The sequence below is a fragment of the Hetaerina americana genome, unplaced genomic scaffold (assembly GCF_022747635.1).
Source record: "Hetaerina americana unplaced genomic scaffold, ioHetAmer1.1.p SCAF_3, whole genome shotgun sequence".
Taxonomy (NCBI): domain Eukaryota; kingdom Metazoa; phylum Arthropoda; class Insecta; order Odonata; family Calopterygidae; genus Hetaerina; species Hetaerina americana.
This window is the reverse complement of record NW_027286874.1, coordinates 36,519,970-36,544,382: the sequence shown is the minus strand read 5'-3', so window position 1 is coordinate 36,544,382 and position 24,413 is coordinate 36,519,970. Positions and strand designations below refer to the sequence as shown.

The following is a 24,413-nucleotide window of genomic DNA, read 5'->3' as shown; positions in this document are numbered from 1 at the left end:
CACAGTAGCTTATCCCTACTGGCTCACCCTCTAGCTTTAGTCAGCTAGTATCACTGCATGATCTAGGCTCCATCCTTGTTTTCCCATGTTTCATATATTTTGCTATATGCTACTGCTTTCACTTTAAGCACCAAACTCTTTGCTGCTTTCCTTATACAAGTGCCAAAACACTTGGTGGCTTGGTTTCTTGCTACTTTTTAAAATTTTCCTTTTTTCTTGACTTCTCTCTTTTAAACATTATTTTTTCCACTTGCACATACAGGTACAGGTACACCTGTATAATTGCACACTTTATCCAAACTTTCCTGCTTTCTATGATGTGAATTTAAATCTTTTAATGTAACTCATTTTACATTGTAACTGGACTATATTATATATAAATATATACACATAATACAGGACCAGAGGTGTCGCCTGGAATCAAACCAGGTCCTCTGTTCAGTACCTAGCATTCTAACTACTGGACTACCCCATCCACAATACAGAACAAGAGGACAATTTCAACATATTACCCATGAACATTCATTTGAGAACTAATTTTCAATGTTGATAGTTGCTTAATTTTCATGATTATTATGTCCCCCCCATAATTGTTTACCCAAATATACAATTTAAGGCCGTCAAATTGGACTAGGTAGGCAAAGATTAATTCAAGATCATGAAATTTTTTCCTACTTGAAAAGCATTTTCATTAATATAAACATCTCCATGTGGAAAATTTCATTAAAGATTAAAATTCCTCAGTGTAAGTAATAATTCACACCTTATGATCTACATAAGTATGCACCGACGAAATCAACATAAAAAGAGGCAACTGCAAATGTACGTAATAACAATATTTGATGCGGTAATTTGCAATATGAGACTTTCAGTAAAGTTTTACAAAACTGAAATGATTAGTTGGTGATTGAAATTAAAATAAAATACATGATAAGCTTGTTGTGAACTTGCATATTCCCTAGGAGCAATAACACCATGGGAATAAACTTGAGCATGTCACATTTCATTACATGCTCTACCTATTGGTTTCTATAGCATTTTTTATATTGGAAAAGGCATTTCTTTCAGTAAAATAAATAAATAATGCTCCAGATCCCTTCTTTGGATTACACAAGTCAGAATAATGGCCATCTAAAACATTGGTGTTAACCTTCATTATATTTAGTTTATCATTACTATTGTATAACTAAGACAAGCTGGCATGATTAAAATCTAAAATTGAAATGACTTACCATGGTGTTTGCAGTAAGTATTTGTATACATGCATTGACTTGAATATCACAACTGTACCAGGTGGATACCCTGTGTACCAAATTGTCAAAAATACTTTCCAAAGGCAATGTATATGCATTTAATGTCTCTTTTCTTAACACCACAGCAAATGATAAAAACTAAGGCACAGTACAATATACAAGTAAACAGGAAACATACTGTTCAATCTTTTAACAGTCATCTTTCCTAATAAATGCAATTATTTTATTAACTATCATCCAAAAGCAATGATATTTAGCATGTGAGAATAACTAACATCAAAAGTTCAGAATGATTTTATTTTCCATCATTACCTCAATAAAGGGTATGAAATTCTTTAATTTGCCATTATTTGAGAATAAAAATTAAACCACTATGAAAACTGTATTGGCCCCACTATAATGTCCATTAATAGGATTTGTTTTCAAAAAGAAAAATCACCTATTTCTACAAAACAAGCACTATTGCATCATGTTATTTATTGTAGTTGTTTAAAAAATATTCCAGAGCATTGTGGCTCATATTAATGTGTTACCCATAAACCAATATATACAATTTGTACAACAGGTATTCCTAGTTTGCGCTTGGATTTGCACTAAATACAGAGAAGCAATAACTCATGTTCAAATAAAGACAATCAAAAAGGAGGAATCATATTGCTTGACACTTACTTGGTAGGATAATTATATCGAATAACCTAAGACAATATGTTATTTAGATGAGTGAGCAACCAGGGTTTTTTGTCATGTTCAAGTTTAAAAATATAGTGCAGTATGAGTTGCATAAAAATGATTCAAAATAATTGAGTTTTGATTTTTTTAGCGAGAAAAGCATGTTTGGACTGTTGGAAGTTTCTACATTAACTTCAATGTTAGGCAAAAAGCTAATGCACTGTGAATAACTAAGAAAAAATAAAATTATCATTGGCATGGCAAAATAATTATAAAAAGAGAAATATAAATATTTTTCTTTGTTCAAGGATTTGGCCATTATTATATTGGTGTCCATTACATAATGTAAAAGAGTCCCACCAAGCATTACCACACCAAACTATGGTAGTGTGGAAACATGTGCTGCAATCAGGGCTAGGCCTTTTGATATGATGCACAGGCCTTCTCCATAGATTTTCTCACTATTTTCAATCCAGAAACAACTTGTTTTCTTCAATTTGGGAAGAAGTCTTTTGTACAGTTATTAACTCCATCACATTCAGAGTATCACATACCTTGAGGTCACACAGTTGTCTGCACACAAATTATTCTTTAATGTGTCACACCAATTTTAGAGATATAGTTTGGAGTTTCAAATGAAATGGTAGCAATACTAATTGGGGCAACTAATGTCAGTCTCCAAACATGTTCAACGACACCATTAATAATCACATTAATGTTAGTTTCATCCACAAAGTTTTTTCATGTATATTAAACACCAGAATGGCATCGACATGCACTTGTTTTGAACTTTAAGAGATTAAAAAAATTTACTGGGATAAATTCTGACCATTTTACAAGATTTTACTATAACTGTATTATATTTATTCATTTGTAACACTTGATAAAACTCCAAAACAACACTCCATCTGAGTACCTCCACACAGCTCGGTAAATTATCCAAAATTTAAAGATAATCAAATTCATTTTTACATATTGCATTAATATAAATACATCAGGTGCACAAAGTGAATTAATATGATCAATAAAAAAATGTTATGAAGGAAAATGAAAGTGAATTGCTCATTGCTAATTATGTCACAAAATTTGAACTGTAACAAAAATCAGCCAATCCAAACAATATTTGAACTCCACAACCATCATTATCCAGCATAATGCTGAGAATCACCTGAGTGATGGGAAGACAGAACTGAAAATTAAAATGATATGGAAAACTAAAAGAAAGCCACAGATCACACAGTTGTGCCATAAGAGCCAAATGAAACCCTAATGCCATCTGAGTCAAGTGTCACATCCTCAGGTGAAGCCAAATCCACTCTCACAGATCCTGAGTTCCTCCTCCTTTGCCTGCTGCCACCAGCCCCCCAATCTGTCTGCCGCCTCCAACTATCAGGCCTTCCTAATGAAATTCCTGAACCTTGAGAAACAGAATCTATGCTCCTAACAGCATCAGTAGTAGAGTTATCCGTAACAGGCACTGCTTGTACACCCATATCTCTTTCTCTGCCATTTTGATCCTCTTCTGCATTCCTGCTGTTATGTATGCTTCCATTTCCACCACCACGGTAACGGGCAACTCTGTCAGCTTCATTTCTGCTATTCATACTGTTGTCATGGCCTTGATGAGGAGCCTGACAAAGAGAAATTGTAAATGAACTGTCTTAAAAAAATAAGTAAACATTTGAAATGCATTACAAAGATCATGAAAATGAACTTAAAAGAACTGTTGAATATTCCAAAATAAATCATTAACTAAGACGATACACTTTAAGGTCTTTATAAAATCTTGTCTTAATGAAACCTAAATATATCGCCAATAAGGCATGTGGAAAGATAATGTCATAATCACACTGAAAATTGTTTGATTAAAGTGAACAAAGAATCAAAATTAACACATAAGTTTATTCTACACTAAACAACAAATGACATCATTAGATATGGTTAAATCAGGAGGATCTCATTAGAGAACAACTCAGTTTTAGCTAGTATAGGTGTTTGGCTGGAAATACTTATAAAATCATCTGAGATCACACACTGCCGGGTACCAAGTAAAAATCTTTGCTGTTTCAATTGGTACACAACCTGCTAATCATCATCTTTACTAAATTTATTTGTTGTAACAACTGCATTAGCATGCCTTAATATTCCTTGATAGTAAATTTCCCAATCACAGATATATTTACACTTTTCCAAGGCGCCTTGAATTTTCCAGACCATTCATCATGTTCTAGTGTTGTGGTCATTAGTTATAATATGATGCTGAGAAAATTTTGAGAATAAATAACAGCTTTAACTAATGGATAACAATTCTCAATCAGTGCTTTACTGTATCATCACATAATCAGTAGCATGATCGAGTGACTAACTAAAATGAAGTGCAGCAAAAAAAAAGAGGACAGTATATTAGCGACACACCTTTAAAATTGGGAAGGAAGAGAGTGGATTTTCATTTTATGAAATATCATTTCCACAGCTATGATTTTTTTAAACTCATTAAACTCAAATTCCCATCCGGTTGAGCAAACCCATTACATATCGTACAAAGAGGATTCGAGACTATTGAATTTCAGCCATAATTATACGGACACACCCAGCTTGCTCTAAAGAATAGAGAGTCTCACTTGAAATCATTCACAAGAATTGCCTCGAGTGGCAGCAATATTCACCACACAGGTTGGATGGTTCCAAAGTTTTCCTCTGATCACAAATGCCACATCGTATATATATATACACACACAGCTAACCACTAATATGACTGGCATCAAACATTTCCAATTCACATGTTAGCAAATAGTTGGCCCTCACCAGAACTCAGTTTCTACAATTCCGGGGCAATATTGAGACTCGGGGAGAGGCTACAGTATAATACTAAAAACCATGTCATAACAATGGAAAAATGGCAATATTAGCCTCAAGCCAAAATTTTTATCTGTGGAAACTGAAGAGCTACTCAGAATTAAGTAACAAACCGGATAATGTATTAGAACTCTAATGATCACATCAACTAAATCCAACAAAACCTCTGATTCAACATGGCTTATTTAAAACCAGTCAATCATGATTGCAATGCAGGACTGAATGAATAGGCTTTTTTATATATTCACAAAAAAGTACAAGAGTGAGTTTTAAAAAATATTTTGACGGCACAACCACCTTTCCCTCTGTAAGGAAGAAGACAGAGCATGAGCAATGGGCAGGAGAGGAGGACAAGTGTAGGGTTTAGGTAAAGGGGATGGAAGAGGGAGGTTTCAAGCAGCGAGTGTTAGGAGGGAGAGTGCATGAGAAGTGGGCGGGCACCCCTAATGGGCAAGGCTCAATCTCAGGTCCAGGCATGCTCTTAGGAGCAACATACACGCCATCTCAAGGGTGGCTTAAAACCCTTGAGAAAGAGACAGCCTTCTGATTTGTTGAGAACCTCATTAGCTTCATTTTCTAAAGATTAATTTTGATTTTATATTTCTTGGATGAGTATCAAGTGCACTTAACAAGTTAAAGTAACAAAAAATTGACAACTCCAGCACATGATACTTTCTATTCCCCTTCAACAAACTCAAAATGCTCAATCCCCGTTTCCTCTACTATTCTTACGTAACCTGTCTCATATTCTTAATTACAAATTACCTCAGTTGTTGAGCCATCTAAAAATTAAATTACCACTACTTGTATCCTTCATTGGTCCACTTTTAATTGTTTGATCCATTTTTATCTCTTCTTTAAAATTTCCCCTTCAACTCTTTCCTTTCACTCACTTTTAGCCCAAGTCCTATTTTTCATTCTCGCCACCTTGGAGAAGTATGTGCATACACTTATCCTCCTCCATTTATTCCATGTTTCAAATAATACATGTTCTCCATTACCTACTGCTCAGAATGGTTGACCATCATAGCAGGAATGTTCAGAATGGTACAGCAATTTATTTAAAAAGCCCTTGATACAATCGTTAAATGTTCACTAATAATAACATTGAATGATAAAGTTGCCGGACATTCTTAAATTGATAACAAATGCTTTATTTATTCCTTAAAAATTGACTGCAGAAATAATTGGTAGGTAATTAAGTAACCACCACAACATAATAAAAATTTAAATTCATTCAACAAGTTCAGGCAAGATGTCATGGAAGTTTGTCAAAATAAGAAAAAACAATCTTGTACTTTTCCACGGGTTTATTGTTAATATACAATGCATTTTGGTTCAGAGAACCATCCTCAGGTGTAAGACAAGGTTCAAATAGTGAATACATCATATTTATACATGCTTGATTAAGGGGGGAGGAACGGAATGAGGAGTAAGGCAGGATGGGAAATAGAGGGGAAAGATGGAAAACCCAAAGACAACAGAGAAACCAAAGAAATGGAGAGGTAAAAAGAGGGGGAGAGGGAAGGATAAGCACGTGCAGTTATTATTGAGAGGACAGAGGCAGGTAGCTGGTATCCTTGCACTAGGGAGGAGGGAAGCATACAGAAGGGTGAGCCGGGAAGGGAATTCTTCCTTGTATGTACACAAGGAAGCATAAAAGGAAAAACTTCCTTCCTGCTGCACCCTTCTGTATGCTTCCCTCCTCCCTAGTGCCAGGGTACCAGCTACCTGCCACCGTCTTCTCAATAATGACCGCACATGCTTATCCTTCCCCCCCTCTTTTTACCACTCCATTTCTTTGGTTTCTCTGTTGTCTTTGGTTTTTCCATCATTCCCCTCTATTTTCCCACCTACCTTACTCCTCACTCCATTTCTCCTCCCTTCCTCAAACAAGTGTAAATATGATGTATTCACTACTAGAATCTTGTCTTGTACCTGAGGATAATTCTGCGAACTGAAACGTGTTGTATGTTACCAATAAACCTATGGAAAGGTGCAATTTGTTTTTCTCATAAAATTCACATGCTCTCCTAGATATAAAAACAAGCAGTATTAAGATGTTGGCAGATTGCATCAATCTATCTAAATGATCAGCTTTCTGCCAACTTCAGCATATAACATTTTTAATCAGTTAATTAGCATAAACTATAATGCATTGGTTAAGCATGATAGATGTTGCTGCAATCATGAGAAATCTGAACAGTTTGGACCCAGCTTGGCATGGAGTCATTGACTTTGTGTCCAACTGGGATATGACTAGCTCTACGTCATTTTGTCTGAAATAGTTTGTTTTCAAGTACCTCGTATCCACTTTGAGCCCCTTATTAATTTCTTTTTCAACCATATTCATCGGACAATCACCCATTATATTATTTTTCATAATCACTATATCATCATATTCATCAATTGCACATCATACCTAGTGCAAGGCATTGAATTGGGCATACATTCGCTTGACACTACTGTGTGTAGGTGTGGTGAGAATACATTGGCTTCATGTTTCTACATCTACATAATATCCTGCAAGCCAACACAAGGGCATGTGGCTGGGGGTGTTATGTCACCTCCCGGAATGTTTCTGAATTCAATTCACACGATTCTTGAGAATTGGAAATAATGCTATTATCTAAAATGTCATAAGGTGACGATTCACAGTGAATGATGTACCTGTATACTGCAAAAGCATTAAATATAATCAAAGCTGCAGGGGCATTCCCTGGTGATTCACCGTGAAAGTTTGGCAATAACATTCAAAATTACAGCAAGAGCATATTACTTTGTATTATGAATATTACACAAGCCTTCAAAAGGATTGCAATGAACATTCACAACGCTTCTTAATATACTTTAGAAGCATAAACTGAACATTCAATTAAAATGTTCTCTGGAGCATTTGCTAAGAACTGATGTTATGCCTGTGTGAAATTAATTAAATCATTACCTAGAAAACTAAGGTAAAGAAATTTTGCCCATAAGTCTTAAGTTTATCAGTTGCTGTGCAAACATCATTTCTATACCAAGGATGAATTCAGGTGTCTCTCTGTCGATTAATAATATTCTTCTTATGTATGCTGCTGCGGCTCTTATTTACTGCTTTCTTTTTTCATTGTGGCAATCATTTGTATTCAAACTCTAAATGTAAATTCATTCAGTTTGTCTGGAATATTTGCAATCAATGTGACGTGTTCCATTCATGCATCAAACATATCTTTTAGAAATCTATAAACATCATTACCATATGATGTGGTGACTTTTTGAATTTTCAGTGAAACTTACAGCATTCAACCAATGAATGTTCATACATCATTTCAGCATTGATTTCAGGCAGCATGGGATATTTCAAGGTTTTATTAATTTTTGATCAGCTTCAACCTATATACAAAAAGTTAATTCACTAGTCCTTACTTTTAACAATTACCAAAACTTCTAACGATAATAACGTGCTTCATCACTAAATACTACATCTAATTTTGACCTTATACATATACTAGCAATGCACACTTTACATTAAAGTACCATTTTTGAGTGAGATTCTGCATAGTTTTCAGCTTAGATGAATGCACCCATGAACATCACCTTTTTATAAAAAATATTTTGCAAACACCCATTTCATTGCATTTAATGCACGATCTATTCTACCGCTTGATTATTTACTGCATTCATCAATGTATGTAACTCCATTCTTGACTGATTATAACATTTAATCATAAGCAAATCTTAGAAACTTAATTATCAGTTATTTTCACATGACTTTAAACACTTACAACCAATTCTTTTTTACTTCCATAATTAACTTTTTACTTTGTTACCACTGCGGTCAATGTGCGATTGCAACAACTTGCCCTAACTCTTAATCTGATCCCTTTCATTTTTCCTATCCCTTTCCCTGCTGGCAATCACAAATCAATGGATGGGTGGAAGGTAAGCATGAAAAGTATGATTGCCTAAGTATATTATGAAATACAGGAGATAAGAATAACTTTTCCCCATATCCAATACCTAGCACTGTCCATTAATAATCACATGAATTAATATCAGAGATGATATGAATGAAAATAGAATCTTATTCTTGTATTACTAGGTCTTGGCCTATTATGAATTAAAAATATGCATATGGTCAGATAATCAAATTGTTCAATCTAAAGCAAATGAAATAAATCCAGCAGATATTATGGGTCAAGGTTTATTAGAATCCCTTCAATCCTCTCACAATTCCCAATACCCATCCTTCATTTTAATTTCTGGTTGTATGACTCCAATCATAGATATCAAACAATTAAGCAGAAATGGTAAGCCTGCACTTCTCATGATACTTTTGCACAAACTGCCGATTTTAGTTCCCAGAACTCTTAACATTACTACACCATGTGTTGTTGCAAGATACTTGTCATTCAAAGGTTACTTTTATTAAGTGAATGCAAATGTATTGACTTCAAAATGACTTTGACTGGTGAAAGGAAAAGTGTCATCTGATGCTCAAAATGTTACCCATGCTTATATTTTGCAAAGACAGTTGAAGTAAATAGATACGGTGAATTCATGATGGCAGAGAAAAATCATGTGGAGGTTACAATAATTTAGACTACAAATGCTATTTATCATGCCTAATTCCCATAGCCATCTTAGAACTCCATCCACACTACCAACTTCTTCACCGTGGCTGACTCTTATTGAAAGAATATAGGCATCCGCTATTTTTTATAGAAATAGGGAAGAGGGGGGAAGAAGCTCCAGATCGGGTGCTTGTAAAAAGTTGAACTACTTTTCTCAGGCTTATGTACAGATTAAAATCCCCTAGCAAGTTTATAATTATATCATTGTTTATACCAGTTTTAATTTATAAGTTTATGTCGAAAACATTGAAGTTGAAGCAGTTATATCTGAGTGAGCTATTTAAGATGAACTCTACACTGTACTTTATAACAAGCATATGGGGCAGTGAACGAATGCAGAAGGATTGGCATCAACTGAGTTTCTTGATACCCCAGTAAGTTAGGGAGTTTCAAAACCCAGGCTTCAACAGCACTAACTCTAAGCCAATAGTTGCCTGAATTTCTATAAATTAATTATGCCCCTTTGCTCTACCAACACTATAATATTTTATTTTTTGTAATAGAATCTGTAAATCGTATTCATCATCAGTAAATTAGTCTACAATTAAAACAATCACATTTACAAAAAATATTACAATCATAAAATGGAAGAATTATGAGGATGGGGCTCAAAGACCAGTTAAGAATTGAAATGAAAATCCAGTAGATTTGAAGGGTAACGACAAAAATACTACAATAATAAAATATGAATACATACAAGTAATAAGGAAGAAAAATAAACATTGAAGAACAGGGCAACAACTGTAACACTAAAAACACTTGAGCACTGAGCACATTCTAACCCTCATTACAAGTTCCAAAGAAACTGCGGGAGATGCCGCAACAGTAACTTTTAACGGAGTCATCCGCTAATGTGCATTTTAATGCAACAATTTCAGAGCGTAAAAATCATTCGCCTTGACTGGGACTCGAACCCAGATCCCTCAATATCCGGTCGAGTGCTTTAGCCACTTAAGCTACCGAGGCGTCCTCTTAAACTCTGAAATTTTGGGGCTTTTAAAGGAACTAGATGTTATGACGAAATACCGTACATACAATGTCACATGCATTCGTAGTCGTGCGCGAGGCGCCACTGTCCACGAGGTTAAAAGCCAACTTTAAACACGTATGGTGTTTTCCCTTTGACAAATTCCAAAGAAACTGCGGGAGATGCCGCAACAGTAACTTTTAACGGAGTCATCCGCTAATGTGCATTTTAATGCAACAATTAGTTCCTTTAAAAGCCCCAAAATTTCAGAGTTTAAGAGGACGCCTCGGTAGCTTAAGTGGCTAAAGCACTCGACCGGATATTGAGGGATCTGGGTTCGAGTCCCAGTCAAGGCGAATGATTTTTACGCTCTGAAATTGTTGCATTAAAATGCTCATTACAAGCTTTTACAAATCACCAAATTTACCAAATAATTTATATATTCAAGTGATAAAAAGCTGTGCTGAAATTTTGAACAAACTAGTATCATAAATGTTATTGAATTCATACTGAACCAATGCAGTACAAGCTTGAGTATTTTTTTATTTCAGAACTTTCAGAAAAATAATTCTTGAAAAATTCTGATGACGAAAATGAAAGATAATTCTGTATTAAAGGAATCACTAAGTGGAAGAATTCACAGAAATGTTTGAAGGCCCAAAAAATTCACAATGTCATGCAATCGATGGACACATTGAGTTTTGAGCAAATGTCACATCCAATGGAAAACCATTCAAGTGCAATTCATAAGAATGAGAAAAACAAGACTACACACTGCTTTCAAAAAAAAGCACTCTACGAATCCCTTCAAATCAGGGTTTAGCAGTCAGAGCCCATGATTCTGAAACAGGCAATTTCATTGAACTACCAAAACTACAGGGTACAGTGGTTATCTTCTGACAAATTTCGATTTGAATTTCCCACCACATTGTAGTTCCACTGGAGGTCACAATTGGCATTCTTCAAAGCTATAGGCATCTAGTAAACAGTCTTAACCTCAAAATGGCCAAGATGTTATGCACAAGTGCGGAGTACAATCGAAGAGCTGCTATTATCGAGTGTGTTTGCACTGACCGTTCGCCCGGTGAAATAGTTCAGTTCTTTGGGTACCCCAGATCAACTGTAAAGATATTATGGCTAAGTATAATGCTGGGGAAGGTTCCGCTAGCCCGGCAAGGAAATCTCATTCAAGGAAACGCTCAGTCGCTTATTTCAGTGGAATTTTGCAAATTTGAAAATTTTGAAGAATGCCATGAAATCATGGATGGCTACAGTGGCCTTGGGGAGACAATATGTCTTTCAACTGAAAAGGTGCATCAGCCTATACGAGTCATTTAGTCCAAAACTAGCTCTCAGACAATATTGTCATGTTCCGGTCAAAGGAGTTCTGGCCCCCAAATAGCCTGGACTTCAACCCCCTCCACTATTATGTTTGCACCGTAGTTAAAAGAGTTACCATCATGACGAGGCACCCCAATATCGCATCTCTACTGAGATTTGACTGTATGTAAAAGGATTTTCATTTGTATTTTTTTTTATTTTCTTTTAAACGAAAGTTTCATTAGTCCACATTTAACTGCCATATCCTGTATCATGTGGGAATGACCCTCCATTGAAAAAATGTCCAAAAGGAGATGGGGAAAATTTTTTGATAATATAATTCAAAATGAAATTATTTGCCTGAGGCCCAATAATGATGTGAAGATAATTAGAAGCAATGTATGGCTGCAACACCCTCCCACATGGACTGTGAAATGCAGTGGAGAGACAAGTGAAGAGGACAAGAGACACATTAAGAGGAAATACTTAATTTCTCCTTTAGATGGGCCACTAAAGAATTAAATCCTCATGAGAGCTTTGCAAGTCTCTGCAGTATAGGACTAATAATAGAGAACATATTTCATTGTTGTTTTTTTTCATGATATGATGCAACTTCCTATTTCATAATGTTTATGATGGCACTTCTCAACATGAGTGGGAAAACTACAGACATTTAATCTTCAGTATAGGAGACATTGCCACTAGCAGTTTTCTTCCACTATGACTAGGAATGTGTAACATTGGTAATTAAAGATGCTTGCAAATCTTCTAAAATGGTGGAAGTTGTTTACAGTTCAAACATGAACTCAGAAATCTGTTTCCCAGTCAAAAAGTATCAATGCAACAAAATTTCTTGGTACCATATTCTACACCATACTTGTCTCAGTTAACATTTCTTGGGATCTACACAATTGAGTCTCTCCAGAATAAACTTAGCATCACATGTCACCTCTTTTGATGTTCATGTGACTCTATTCAGACATACTCTTAACCTTTTATTATGGATTATATGGTTCTATTGGGGATCGAGATGGTGCAGGGGCTAACGTACTGACTTCCCACCCAGAGGGCCCGGGTTCAAATCCCGGCAGTGCTGAATATTTTCAGTGGTATCTCGATCCCTACTTGAGGTGCTTTGTGGAGGGCACTTCGAGTAAGTACGCCGTCCGTCGGATGGGACTTTAAGCTGCGGACCCCTTGGTGCCTTTCGTAAAGAGTAGGCTAATGCCTATGCCGGGTTTCTCTCCACCCTTCATCCTTTCCTGTCTATTCCCTATGGCGCAAATGACCTCAGCTGTCGGTCGCCTCCCCTAAATACTACTACCACTACTTATATGGTTCTCATATGTCATATAATATCATATTTTGGGGGAAAATCCAAACTCTATAAAGACATTTAAAATTCAAAATAAGGTCATTACACATACTGCTCATCAATTATTTTATGCTCCCTCTAACCCCATTCCATGTCACTTCAGATTTTTTCTTTCCTGTGGATTCACATTTTTTACAGTACAATTTTTGTACGAAAAAACGAGAGCTTTTGTTCAATCCTAGCTTTCAGCAATACATTAACCGGAGTTTAAGCAATTCGCACCATGCAAATGTGAAAAGAAGAACTACAAAATCGGGTTCAAAGGACATTATCTTTAAATATACAATAAATTGCCTTTCGGCAATTTATATAATAATTATAATTTCGGCAATATGTACGTATATTCTGATAAGATATTTAAATCAAGACTGAATAAGCAAGAAGCTATACTACTCTGTTGATGACTCACTGTATCATAAATGATCCCAAAATTATACACACTTCTATCTTTGGTACCTTGAAGGCCATTTATATGATTCTTTCTTTAACTGATTTTTTTATATCCATTCCTGTTATGCGATTCCTACATCTATAATATTATTATAATTATTATTGACTGCAAATTTGCACTTTATTGATATCCTGAATGGAGAAAGGTGCGGTACAGTACAGAATATACAGAAAATAAAGCTATCATGCCACACAACATAGAATTATCAGGCAAAGCAAGTAAACAAAGTAATATTTTATGAAAGAAGACACTTTGCTTTTCCACGTAGAGTTTTTTTATTATGACCAAGGTTATGATACAGCGCAAAATTTATGGTTACGCTGCATCAAAACCTAGGTCATAATAAAAAATTCTATGTGGAAAAGCAAAGTGTCTTCTTTCATTAGGAAGGATTTCCACTACATTACGCCTGAAACTGTGTCATTTATAAAGTAGGAAATGACTAAAGAGACATTTTAGTTCATTTGGAAGAGATAAAATAGCAAGAAAAGAAGACATCAGTTGACTGGTTAAAATTGTTTAAAGCAGGCTAAATCTATTTTGGTCTAATAATGAGCCATCATTTGATGATGCATTTCAAAATGCTTATCAGATCCTCCAAGGGTGGAAATTAAATTCCTTCTGGATTTACATTTGCTAGCAAATTAAAATCCATGCAAATGAATGACTTCAGGATTTTAAAAACCTTGAAAGCAATATTTGGTGAAGCAATAAAGAAATTAGAGGATTAGGTTCTGATTTCAATATATCTACCAAAAAACCCATAAGAAATTCACTAATCCCTCAATAGTACATATTCCAGATGCTGACACTCATTACATTAGAGTAATTTTCTGTAATTGATACTATGCTTACTAGTTTCAGGGGAAGATTTGATGCGGAAGGACTGATGAAACTGGATACCATTGAGCAGTTGTTGATAACAGGATGGGAGAGACATTGAATTACAACAATGAGAAAATACCCTAAATCTGACATTATTTAACAGCAGCCACAATTAAGCTTAAAATTAGATTAAAAATAAGCAATGCACCTTACCACCAGAGAGGTGGTAAGTGCATTGCTTATTTTTTGATAACATTTAACATATTTTACTGCTATAAAATTGATTCATATTTATTTGTGAATCCTGAGGATGAAAGTGATAAGGTAGAAAGCTTTTTAAGCACGCAATTTGAAAGTAGTATTACCCTAATATAAAATAAAAGACATAAAAATACAAGCCTACAATAATTTTATAGTAAATAAAATAAAGAATTTACTTGTCTCTAGGGATATATTGAACAATGTGGAAGGAATGCAGAGGCTAGATGCACCAAGTTCTTACTGGAAAGGGGATCGATCTTTTAGGAGTCTTCATAGTTTGAAAAGTTGTCTTCAAAACAGCATGACACAAAAAAACTGTGCACTGTTGGAGCCATCTGTATATTTCTGAGTGGAATTACAAAAACATATTTTATCAAAAGAAATTTATCATTATATATATATATATATATATATATATATATATATATATATATATATATATATATATATATATATTTTTTTTTTTAAGCAAGAATGTGATGAGTTATAGGACAAAATTGCTTTCACTGATAACACCATGCCTTTTTATCTCTTTGTTTTGATGGGTAACTTCTTTTCCTGATAATACTGTTTGATTCTAAAAAATCATTTAAATTATTCAGTCTTTGGTTCAATTTAATGATTTAAGAATCAGGGTTCCATCCAAAAGTTGATTTCAGGAAAGCTCATTTAGTTAAGGTACAAAAAATGTACCCAGCTATCGTGATATAGTATTATCTAAATGTCCTTCAATTTGACTGGTAATCACTCAATTCTCCATTTAAACAAGATGAATCATTATTTTTCTTTATTCAAGTTGATTTTGGTGTAGGCATAAGATTTTTCTATCAAACTTCATTGAAATCCATCCAATATAGTCATGAATGAAAAAAGGTTTCGCAACTACAGTAGGAAAGTGACAAATATTATGCCCAAATACTGAATAGAATTTGAGAAGAAAGCTCAAGCTAACATATTCAAAAGAAAAATACAGTACAGTACTTTTTTAGCCAAACCCTTCTATAAGTGGTCATTTTGAACCTTCAACATACACATTGGAAAAATTACTAGGCACTCATTTTCACAATTTTCTGACAAAAGTTCCAACTGTTCCTGTATAGCTGAAAGTACCTAATATCATTTTGAAATTTGGTAATAGAACTTCAATTACTAATCTTCCTGGATAATGTGCCCTGGATAACTAGTTCAGCAACTAAATACGTTATTAACACAATTTTAATGTCCAAACATGAAACTATAAAAACTGATTTTCTAAATTTTATTACAATTAATATTTTGATATTGGCATACTGCTGGAGCACTAAAACTCATACGAAAGCACCACCTCTAAGTTTCACTTTACTTCCAAATTCTTTAAAAAAAAGACTGACACTTACTGGTCACATATTTCAGTTGGGTACCAGCATAAGAAACAGGTTAGTTTAATAATAACTCAATGAATAGTTTACAATAATTCTCCATGGAAAAAATATCTCTGATATAATAAAATTCAACGAGCAAAACAAACTAAGAATGACATAAAGTTACAAAAGTTGATGGATGACAAATAAAAGGAAGGACTTCAACAAAAAAGAATTCATAGAAGAGAAGTGATTGAATTAAAACTTCCATAAAGCAAAAGGAATTGGAAGATCAGCTGAACACCCCCTACACAAAAATAATGAAAAGAATATAAAAAACCCAAGAAGAGCGTAAAGATTGTAAAGAATAATTAAAGAGAAAGGTGGATTATGTGCCAATATAATACAAAACATGCCAAACATCTCGAAGATAAGACTGTTTAGGAATGGCATTTACAGCTCTGCAACAGCTGAGAACATATTGTACGAAGATTCATCCAAAGAAATGCTTAACTAGACAACATTTATCCATGCCCTAGGTGAGATTTGAGCTGATGACTTTCAAGTTTAACAACAAGCATTTTATCAACTGTGGCAACCAATTTGATAGGGCAGCAGCAAAGCAGATGAAGACAAATTGCAAATATCACTCAATGAACATGATACATAAGCAAGAGAAATAGTGAAAAATAAATACTATGAGCACATGAAATTCCGGGAAGTACAATTGAAATAACTGTAAAAAAAAGCAAGGGACAGTAGCAACGTAAGATACTTCATCTGTAGCGAAATAAGAGCTATGGAGATGGAACATTACCTGATGACCTTGAGAAGCATGATAGTTAGACTGACGAATGCAAGGAGCTAAGAACTTGTAGCTCATATCATGTGTCTCAAAAATATTGATAATATTAATCAATAGGAGAGTCCAAGGAAAAACTGATGACAACCTAAAAGAAAATCAATTTTCAGTTAAAATAAAAATATGAATTTGGTTTAAGAATATAGAAATGTTGGCAAAGTGAACTAGCCAATGTTTGTAGTTCTACTGCAAGAACTGTGGATTTGGGAAAAAATATCTTGTCCCATTAGATGAAGGAAATAGAAACAGGATAATAACAGATAAATAATTTGTAATATTCTTAAACATCAAAACATGATACATAAAGTAAAATAAGATAGAAAATTGAAAGCAGATATTTACATTATTTACCTGAGGAGAGTACAAAAGAATACTAAGAGTTATCAATGCTTACTAATATAGTCATCCTACTTGCCAAATTTGCTGAAAATATCCAATAATAATTCCATGATTTGCTAAGGAAAATTTTTTATTGTTTGATATTATTTTACTTGATAAAAATACCCAATGGTTTTGACTCATCAAAATTTCTGCACACTCATGTGCAGAAAAATTGGGGGTTAAACAAGAAAACCTTAGGATTAAAATCCGTCACAAATGATGAGCTTCCTTGTTCAGTCATTTGCTTTTTTAAAAATATAAGATTCCTGAAAAGTGATTATGTCAATAAGGTTGGTTTTTAAATAATTAAGACTCTTGGAAGAATTGTTAAGTGACAACAAAAAAGAAAATGAACAAGAAAAATACTCGAAGATTGCATTATACCACCAAATTCTGTATTAAAAGAGATAAGTTGTGTATTTTTGTATATGCAAAAAATATAGTAAAAATATTTTCTATTTTATAATATCTTTCCTCTTCCGTGAATGTACTTGAGGACCAAAATGCCTAAACATAATTAATATTAAATGTCATTTGATTACAATCACATGGGTTGGTTAGTATATGTATGATTTTGTATCTATGAAATGGTATTTACAAAGCTGTTGCTTTTATGTTGATATTAATCAAGTGTTTATGACAGGACATTTATTCCTCCAATTCATGGAAAATAGTATAGCCTACCATGTGCAACGAAAATTTTTCAAAAAATTTAAGTCCAGATTCAGTTTATTCAACTTAGAATTGACACAATAGAAGTTTTATAAAATCATACTTTTCATTCACAAGCAAGGGTGAGTACATGTAAAACATTAAATACCTATGTGAAGGAACTTGGCAAGTTGAAGAGAATATAAAGAAGAACATGATGGCAAAGATATTATTAGTCCAGTAAGTTTAGACATAAAAAGAGAATTTGATTTCAATGAAGGTAGCTTTAGTTCAGAATACTTCATAGGATGACACAAGGAGAAGTGAAGATAAAAAGGGAAGTAAGCATAGATAACAACCCAATGGAATAACTTGAGAATTTAGGTGGTAGTGGAAAAGATGTTTTTCATGGTTTATAATTAAAAGTTTTTAACTTTAAGATTGATTTTGGCCAGGCATAAATCAATATTAATTCCATTCCAAAAAGAGAAAATAAGTAGAATTCAAGTACTGTACTACCATTAACCACAACCAAGTATAATTTCATAATTAAATAAAAAAATGGCAAGTAAGAGAAAATAATTAGTTAGGGGAAGATTAGTTTTGTTTCAGAAAGGTGAGTCAAAAACTTGGTGTCATAGCAGTTATGAGACTGTTGGCTAATAGGGGTGTGAAAAACTTCTTCAATGTTGACTTTGAAGTGCATCAGTCATAAATCAATTGATTAGAGTTACACTAGAAAATTTGCTAAACATGCAAACATTCCTGCATGCCAAACTACTATGCCAGAAAAAATTAATGTAAATAAGCAAATCCAACTTCATCATTATACACTCAATTTTTCAGTTGAAACAGCTGCCATTGGTATTATTAACATCTATAACACATTATTTCTTGTTACCTTGTCTAAAATTCAACTGTATTGCCATTCTTCATGTGCTTTACCCTATTTCTGCACTAATAAATGAATAATAAAAATATTTTGAAAAATAAAACCACCCGATTCCATGGAAAAATCTGGTAACCTTTAGGGAGCCAGCTACAAAAAGTATTAAAATTAAAAAATACTACCTAAATTATGTTTGCAATGCCCAGGGATATCCCCTTTAGACTTCAACTAATTAACTGTAATTCATGAGTATTCATATTGAATAGTTATTCTTATGAAAACAGTCTTCATCAGCTCCATGTAAATGGGGATATCCAGCCATATGGTATAAGTAGTAGTGACAACATTCATGTAACTGACAATTTTTGCTGGTGAGCATTACTACACTGTTGATGAATTCTTGATGGTCGTACAGAAAGTGTAACTATCTACAAAGTCTTTTGTAATATTCTGTTTTTATTATGTTTATGTACTCTTAAGTATTTTTATCCCGGCAATATATATCCATACAACCATTGCATGGCCTCTGGATAATAATGAAAATAAAATAAAAATAGGAGAATTATAAATTATTTTTCATACACAAATTTAAGAATTAGGTGAAAATTTTCAATATGGAATCAGTCATGCCTTAGTAGTTATTACATTGCAGCGGATGGAGTAAATGAATTTGATGCAAAGTTATTGTAATAAAAACAGTGTATAGGTGTGGAAGGTAGGAAAAAGAAAGAGTGAAATACTGCAAGAAGAAGAGTGGTCAATTTCAGGCATCTGCTCTAATTTAAAAGTTTATTTTACTTTAAAATGTACCAATTACTTATTTTACTAAGGTATATAAAGGTCATTGCATAATTATTTGAATGGTTTATTTTGATCAATTCTGAGAAGATCAACATGACACAAATGAACCATTACAGAGTCACACTTAACTCATGCTTGCAAATTAACCTATGGGTCATCTACCAAATATTATACATATTAAATAATGACCCACAATTGTTTCATGATTTCTTAATAGAACTCGCTCAAAAGTTGATTTATGAAATGTAATTTTACAAAATAAGGCATGCAAACAAATCATGTATATGCTATATTCTCCTCCTTTTATAAAACAATCATTTGCATCACAATATCATCTTTTGCTGCATCCTATTGCATTTACCAATGGGATAAAATAATTCTGGCCATTATCTCCAATCGTAATGACTCCTTTGTGAGGTGGATTTTCTTCCTTGGCCTTTCTGAAGATGCTAATTCTTAATGAGATAGTCACCACAAATAGTGGCGAATGCCTTTCCAATTTCACATTTCAAAATTATCAGCGGTTGCTAAATTTAATAAGGCAGCCCTTTTAAGTGTTCAGACACTACATTTGATATCCAAATCCAATCGACCTCCCTTTAAAAATAATTTATACATATGCCTACTGTAAATGGGTATTAATGCCCTGGCTGCATTTTTGGTTTAGGCTTTAAATATATATTTTTAAGTTATCTTAGGTGCTCCATTAGGCTAAAACTGAAACAAATTTTCATTAAAATTATGTTCGATGTTGTCAACACAACATACATACTTCATTATTTAAATGAAGTAATTTCTATCCATATTTTGATCAGAATTTTCCTTACATCTGCATCTTTCATTCTCTGTGGTCATAAAAGATTAAAATAACAAAAAAAATCAATTTCCTCTGTATGTGTCTAGTTTACCTTCACTTTTGTTAGCTGTGATTAATAGTAAGCAAGCAAATGTAAAATTGACCTTAGTTACACCAATATCGGTATGAGCCTTACAATTAGAAAGTTAAGGGCCTCATTCTACAAAAAAATTCGGGGATTTTTGTGTAAATTCACAGTATTCTGAAATGGGTAACAATAAGCACTCCACTTCTTTATCATTGGTACACCAATTATCAGGAAGTCTTAAATACCCCTTTCTAACATGGTAAAATCTATTTGCAAAACTGCACCTTCACTGCTGTTGTGTAGCAAAACACTGAGAAGTGCCCAGTAGTACCTCAGCACTTGCTTTTAGTCACCAGCTTCTGAGATTGTAATCAGTAGATGAACCGTACCTGCAACCTAAATCTTTTTCAAATACAAGAATATTATCTAGTGGTTAAATGCAAATTTCTCTGTAGTCCAAGTCATTACCAACTGCAAGAATCTATAAAACTTCCTTTGGTGTGAATTCCCTTCATAAAAAATTATATAACTCTGTATCGCTATCTCTAACTAAAAATAAATATAGATGTAATAAATATTTGATAACACTTAAAAATAAGGTATTCTTAAAACAATAGATCTCATATTATAAGTATTGGCTTAAGACAAAAACACATATCGGTAGTATTTATATATATATTTTTTTGTTTAATTTAAGGCATAACGGCATGAACAAATTTCTTAAAATTTCTCAAAATATTGGCCATAATAACACAGCATGCCTACAATATTAATGCTATGTAATACCTTAAAAACAAATACAAGATACGTGATTAAACGTAAAATCTAACCACAGCAAAATATAATACTTACTTTGAATAACCAATCTATCTTCAAGACTGTGCACGACTTCATCCAATTAAGGTCATCGAGTGATAAAATAATACTCCCTTACATTCACCAGCATGAATAATTTAACATTCAGTGAGGCTGTTAGAACTAAATTGCCATTTTTCCCATCTCAAAATACATATCTAGGAGCATCTGATTAAGCATATTATGTGATGTCATTTTACATCATTGGGTATTCCAGGGGAAAACGATAAAGCTCTCAACAACAAGGGCATATACAAAAATAAAATGTTCACTTTGTTTTCAATAATATGTAAAAACAGACTTAAGCTTGAATTTTACTTCAGCATTGGGGAAATAAGAAAGAATGGGGAGGTATTTGGGGTCTGTATTGGCTATCTCTAAGGAGTAAATAGATTTCTTTAAGTACATACAATACAAATCCTTTTGTATCATTAAATGATTGGTTTTACCTTCCCTCAGTGCCTGTTGCAATGAGTCACCTCTTTTAACTTCCCTCAGTGCCATCTCAGGCAACATCACTGAGATGAAAGAATGATTGCTTTTATTCCATGTTTCTAAGGGTTTCAAACTTTTTTCATAGATTTTCTCTTATGAAAACCAATTAAGAGTGTCTAAATTTATACTTGCTGGGTCACTTTTAATCATAGTTACCACTTGCTTTTAAATTCTTGTTTTATGGTACCTCATTTTCGTTCACATGCATTGCAGTTTAAGAAACTAAATAGTCAGTCCCCACGGAATAAATTAACTAGATATTTTTTAAACAAAAAATTTTATTATAATACTACCGGTAGTATCACAACAAAGTTTTTTGTGTTAAAAATACCAAATTTATTAATTCAGTGATCATGAATTTTCACAAAGTAGAGCCTCAAACCATCAAATTCATAATCAGTCACCATTTAAGTGCTAGTGGGGTAAAAACAAAATGCAGAAGATTCTAGTTGATATAGGAGAAAATACAGTACATATAAATGCTGCTATTGATTTCTTTATAGTCCCACTGGGCTTTTGACATCACTCGAAAAATTATTGAAAAATATTCTCATATTACATGCTTTTAATTAGTACTGTGAAATACATACTTTATTACAACCATAGAAACACTCATGAAATGGAATTTTGACTCTTAGATCTGGGCCTTTAAGAAACAAAATTTTAAGCAATGAATGAATAGCCCTTCATCTCGTCTTTGTGATAAACAGTCCCAGTTGAGATAGCTGTGGTCGTAAGTTAAGTGTAGAGAAGGCCATATGATATCTCTAGCATCAAAAATGGTGCATGCAAGAATTCAATGATAATTTCTTTAATTAAAAAATAATTAATGAATAAAATTTAATATTTTTATACCCCTGAGAGATGGCTGTTCGACTGGTGCTGATGGTGGTGGTAATCTTCCACAGCTTTGAGGATGCTCTGACACAACTCTGAATCAAGTGGTATTGGCTCCTCACCATCCCGATTATGAATGCTTACAGTGATGTGAGCAGGATGAGGAACAGGAAGGGGTATCAGAAGTTTCTCTCCACTATATGGCAGGCTTTTTCGCTTCCATGGCTGCCATGAATGCCTGGAATAAAATATCAAATCTATTATCATAACAATTAATTAAAAACACTGGAGCTGTTGCCAAATTCAAGTGGGCATGGCAAATTTGGATTTTTTCTATTAGTCATTGGAATTTCTTAATTTTCAATGACTGAATGTAGAAGACAGAGTTAATGACATTCACTATTGTATAAATAAAATAATATTCTCGCTTGGCAATCATATGTAGTTTATTTTTATTATCTGCCCCTAATTCTAGAACTCCTCTTAACAGTTGCATATTTGACATCCTGCTTTGGAAATATAACAAGTACGACAAAAATGTAGCATTACAAGAAAGCATCAAGATGGAAATCCAAAAAGCCTTGTTGGTTCTTCCTCTGACAGCTGTGTGCTAATTTGTAGGCAGTGCTATCTAATGAATTTGGACACACTTCCAGATGGAGTTCTCTTCTCAAAGAGGGAGAAAGAGGGAGAATTCAGGGGCAAAAAACTGGAAAATTCAGATGTAGCTTATATCCACTATATTTAAAAAATTAATATTAACAGCTATACACATAGGTTTTTCATATTTGCAATTATCCACTTGCTCAATTATATGCTTATACTCACCATCAATCATTCTTTAAGAAGACCAAAATACTGAGAGAGATAAGCCAAACAGAATATAATGCCCTGCTTTGATTTACCTAGAGATTCATATGCACTCATACCGCCTCACACTGCAGTTAATGGGGACCAATTCCACTTCCATCACTGAGTCAAATAAGGCATGTCTATCAGTCAAGTCCCTTTGCTCATACCAATTATTTACCTGATAATTTACATCGATTCTCATGGAAGTCAAAGTTTATGCAATAGTGATATTTGGAGTTTTTTAAAACTATTTAAAAAAACACACCCAGTGTGATTACGGTAGAATTATTTAAAAACCTATTCGAAATAAAAAAAATTGCAGGCCATTTTGTATCTTCTTCATCTTAATGATGTTATGCCATATATGCATTTTATTCTTGATTTCAAAGGGGGAAACTCGTATTGGAGTCTAAACGAGACTTTATAGCTCTGATTCCATCATTTTAAATGGACTAAAATTTATTCTTGTGCTTCAAGCAAGTAATACAACTATATTTTAGCAATAATTGACACCAATGCTAAAAAAAACTACTTAAGCCTGAATCTAATCCAAGGATTAATCATACTAATCAAAACAGAAATGTCTTCGTTTACACTTATCAAGAGGGAATGCAATTCAGAATTTTTGAAGACAATTGTGGTGGGAAAAGTTAATAGAATGAATTACATTGATGGCCTTAGATGATATATAAATAACACATAAGAAGGATGTGAATGGAATAATATGAATATGAGAAGAAGACTCAAGCTGATTGAGAGAAACAACCGAGTGAATAGCTGTATTATGCCTGTCTCTGGATTGCCAACCATTGATCATGGTTGAAATTAAATTGTAGGTAATATTAAATGGAAGCAATTATAATCAGTAGAGTGCATCTGATGGATATCTATATTTCTGAGTAGAAAAATTATTAGTACATCCAAGCATATATCTCTAATTTACCATTTGTATGGTTCAAAAATGAAATACATC

At 33.5% G+C, this 24,413-nt stretch overlaps 1 protein-coding gene across 6 annotated transcripts in view; it reads right to left on the bottom strand.

Annotated features, from left to right (window-relative positions):
- Positions 1 to 1,336: 1,336 nt before the first annotated feature.
- Positions 1,337 to 24,413, bottom strand: part of LOC139690981 (uncharacterized) — a 133,447-nt gene continuing 110,370 nt past the window's right edge. For 4 of the 6 annotated variants that reach the window (XM_071588670.1, XM_071588673.1, XM_071588672.1 and 1 more), the window contains 2 exons: positions 22,607 to 22,826; positions 1,337 to 3,553 (listed from right to left, as the gene is read on the bottom strand). In XM_071588670.1, the coding sequence (XP_071444771.1) occupies positions 3,155 to 3,553; positions 22,607 to 22,826 (619 nt within the window). In that variant the 3' untranslated portion in view covers positions 1,337 to 3,154. Of the gene's footprint in view, positions 3,554 to 14,362; positions 14,403 to 16,750; positions 16,884 to 22,606; positions 22,827 to 24,413 lie in introns of all 6 variants that reach the window. The other 2 variants (XM_071588674.1, XR_011701547.1) reach the window with 2 other exon arrangements.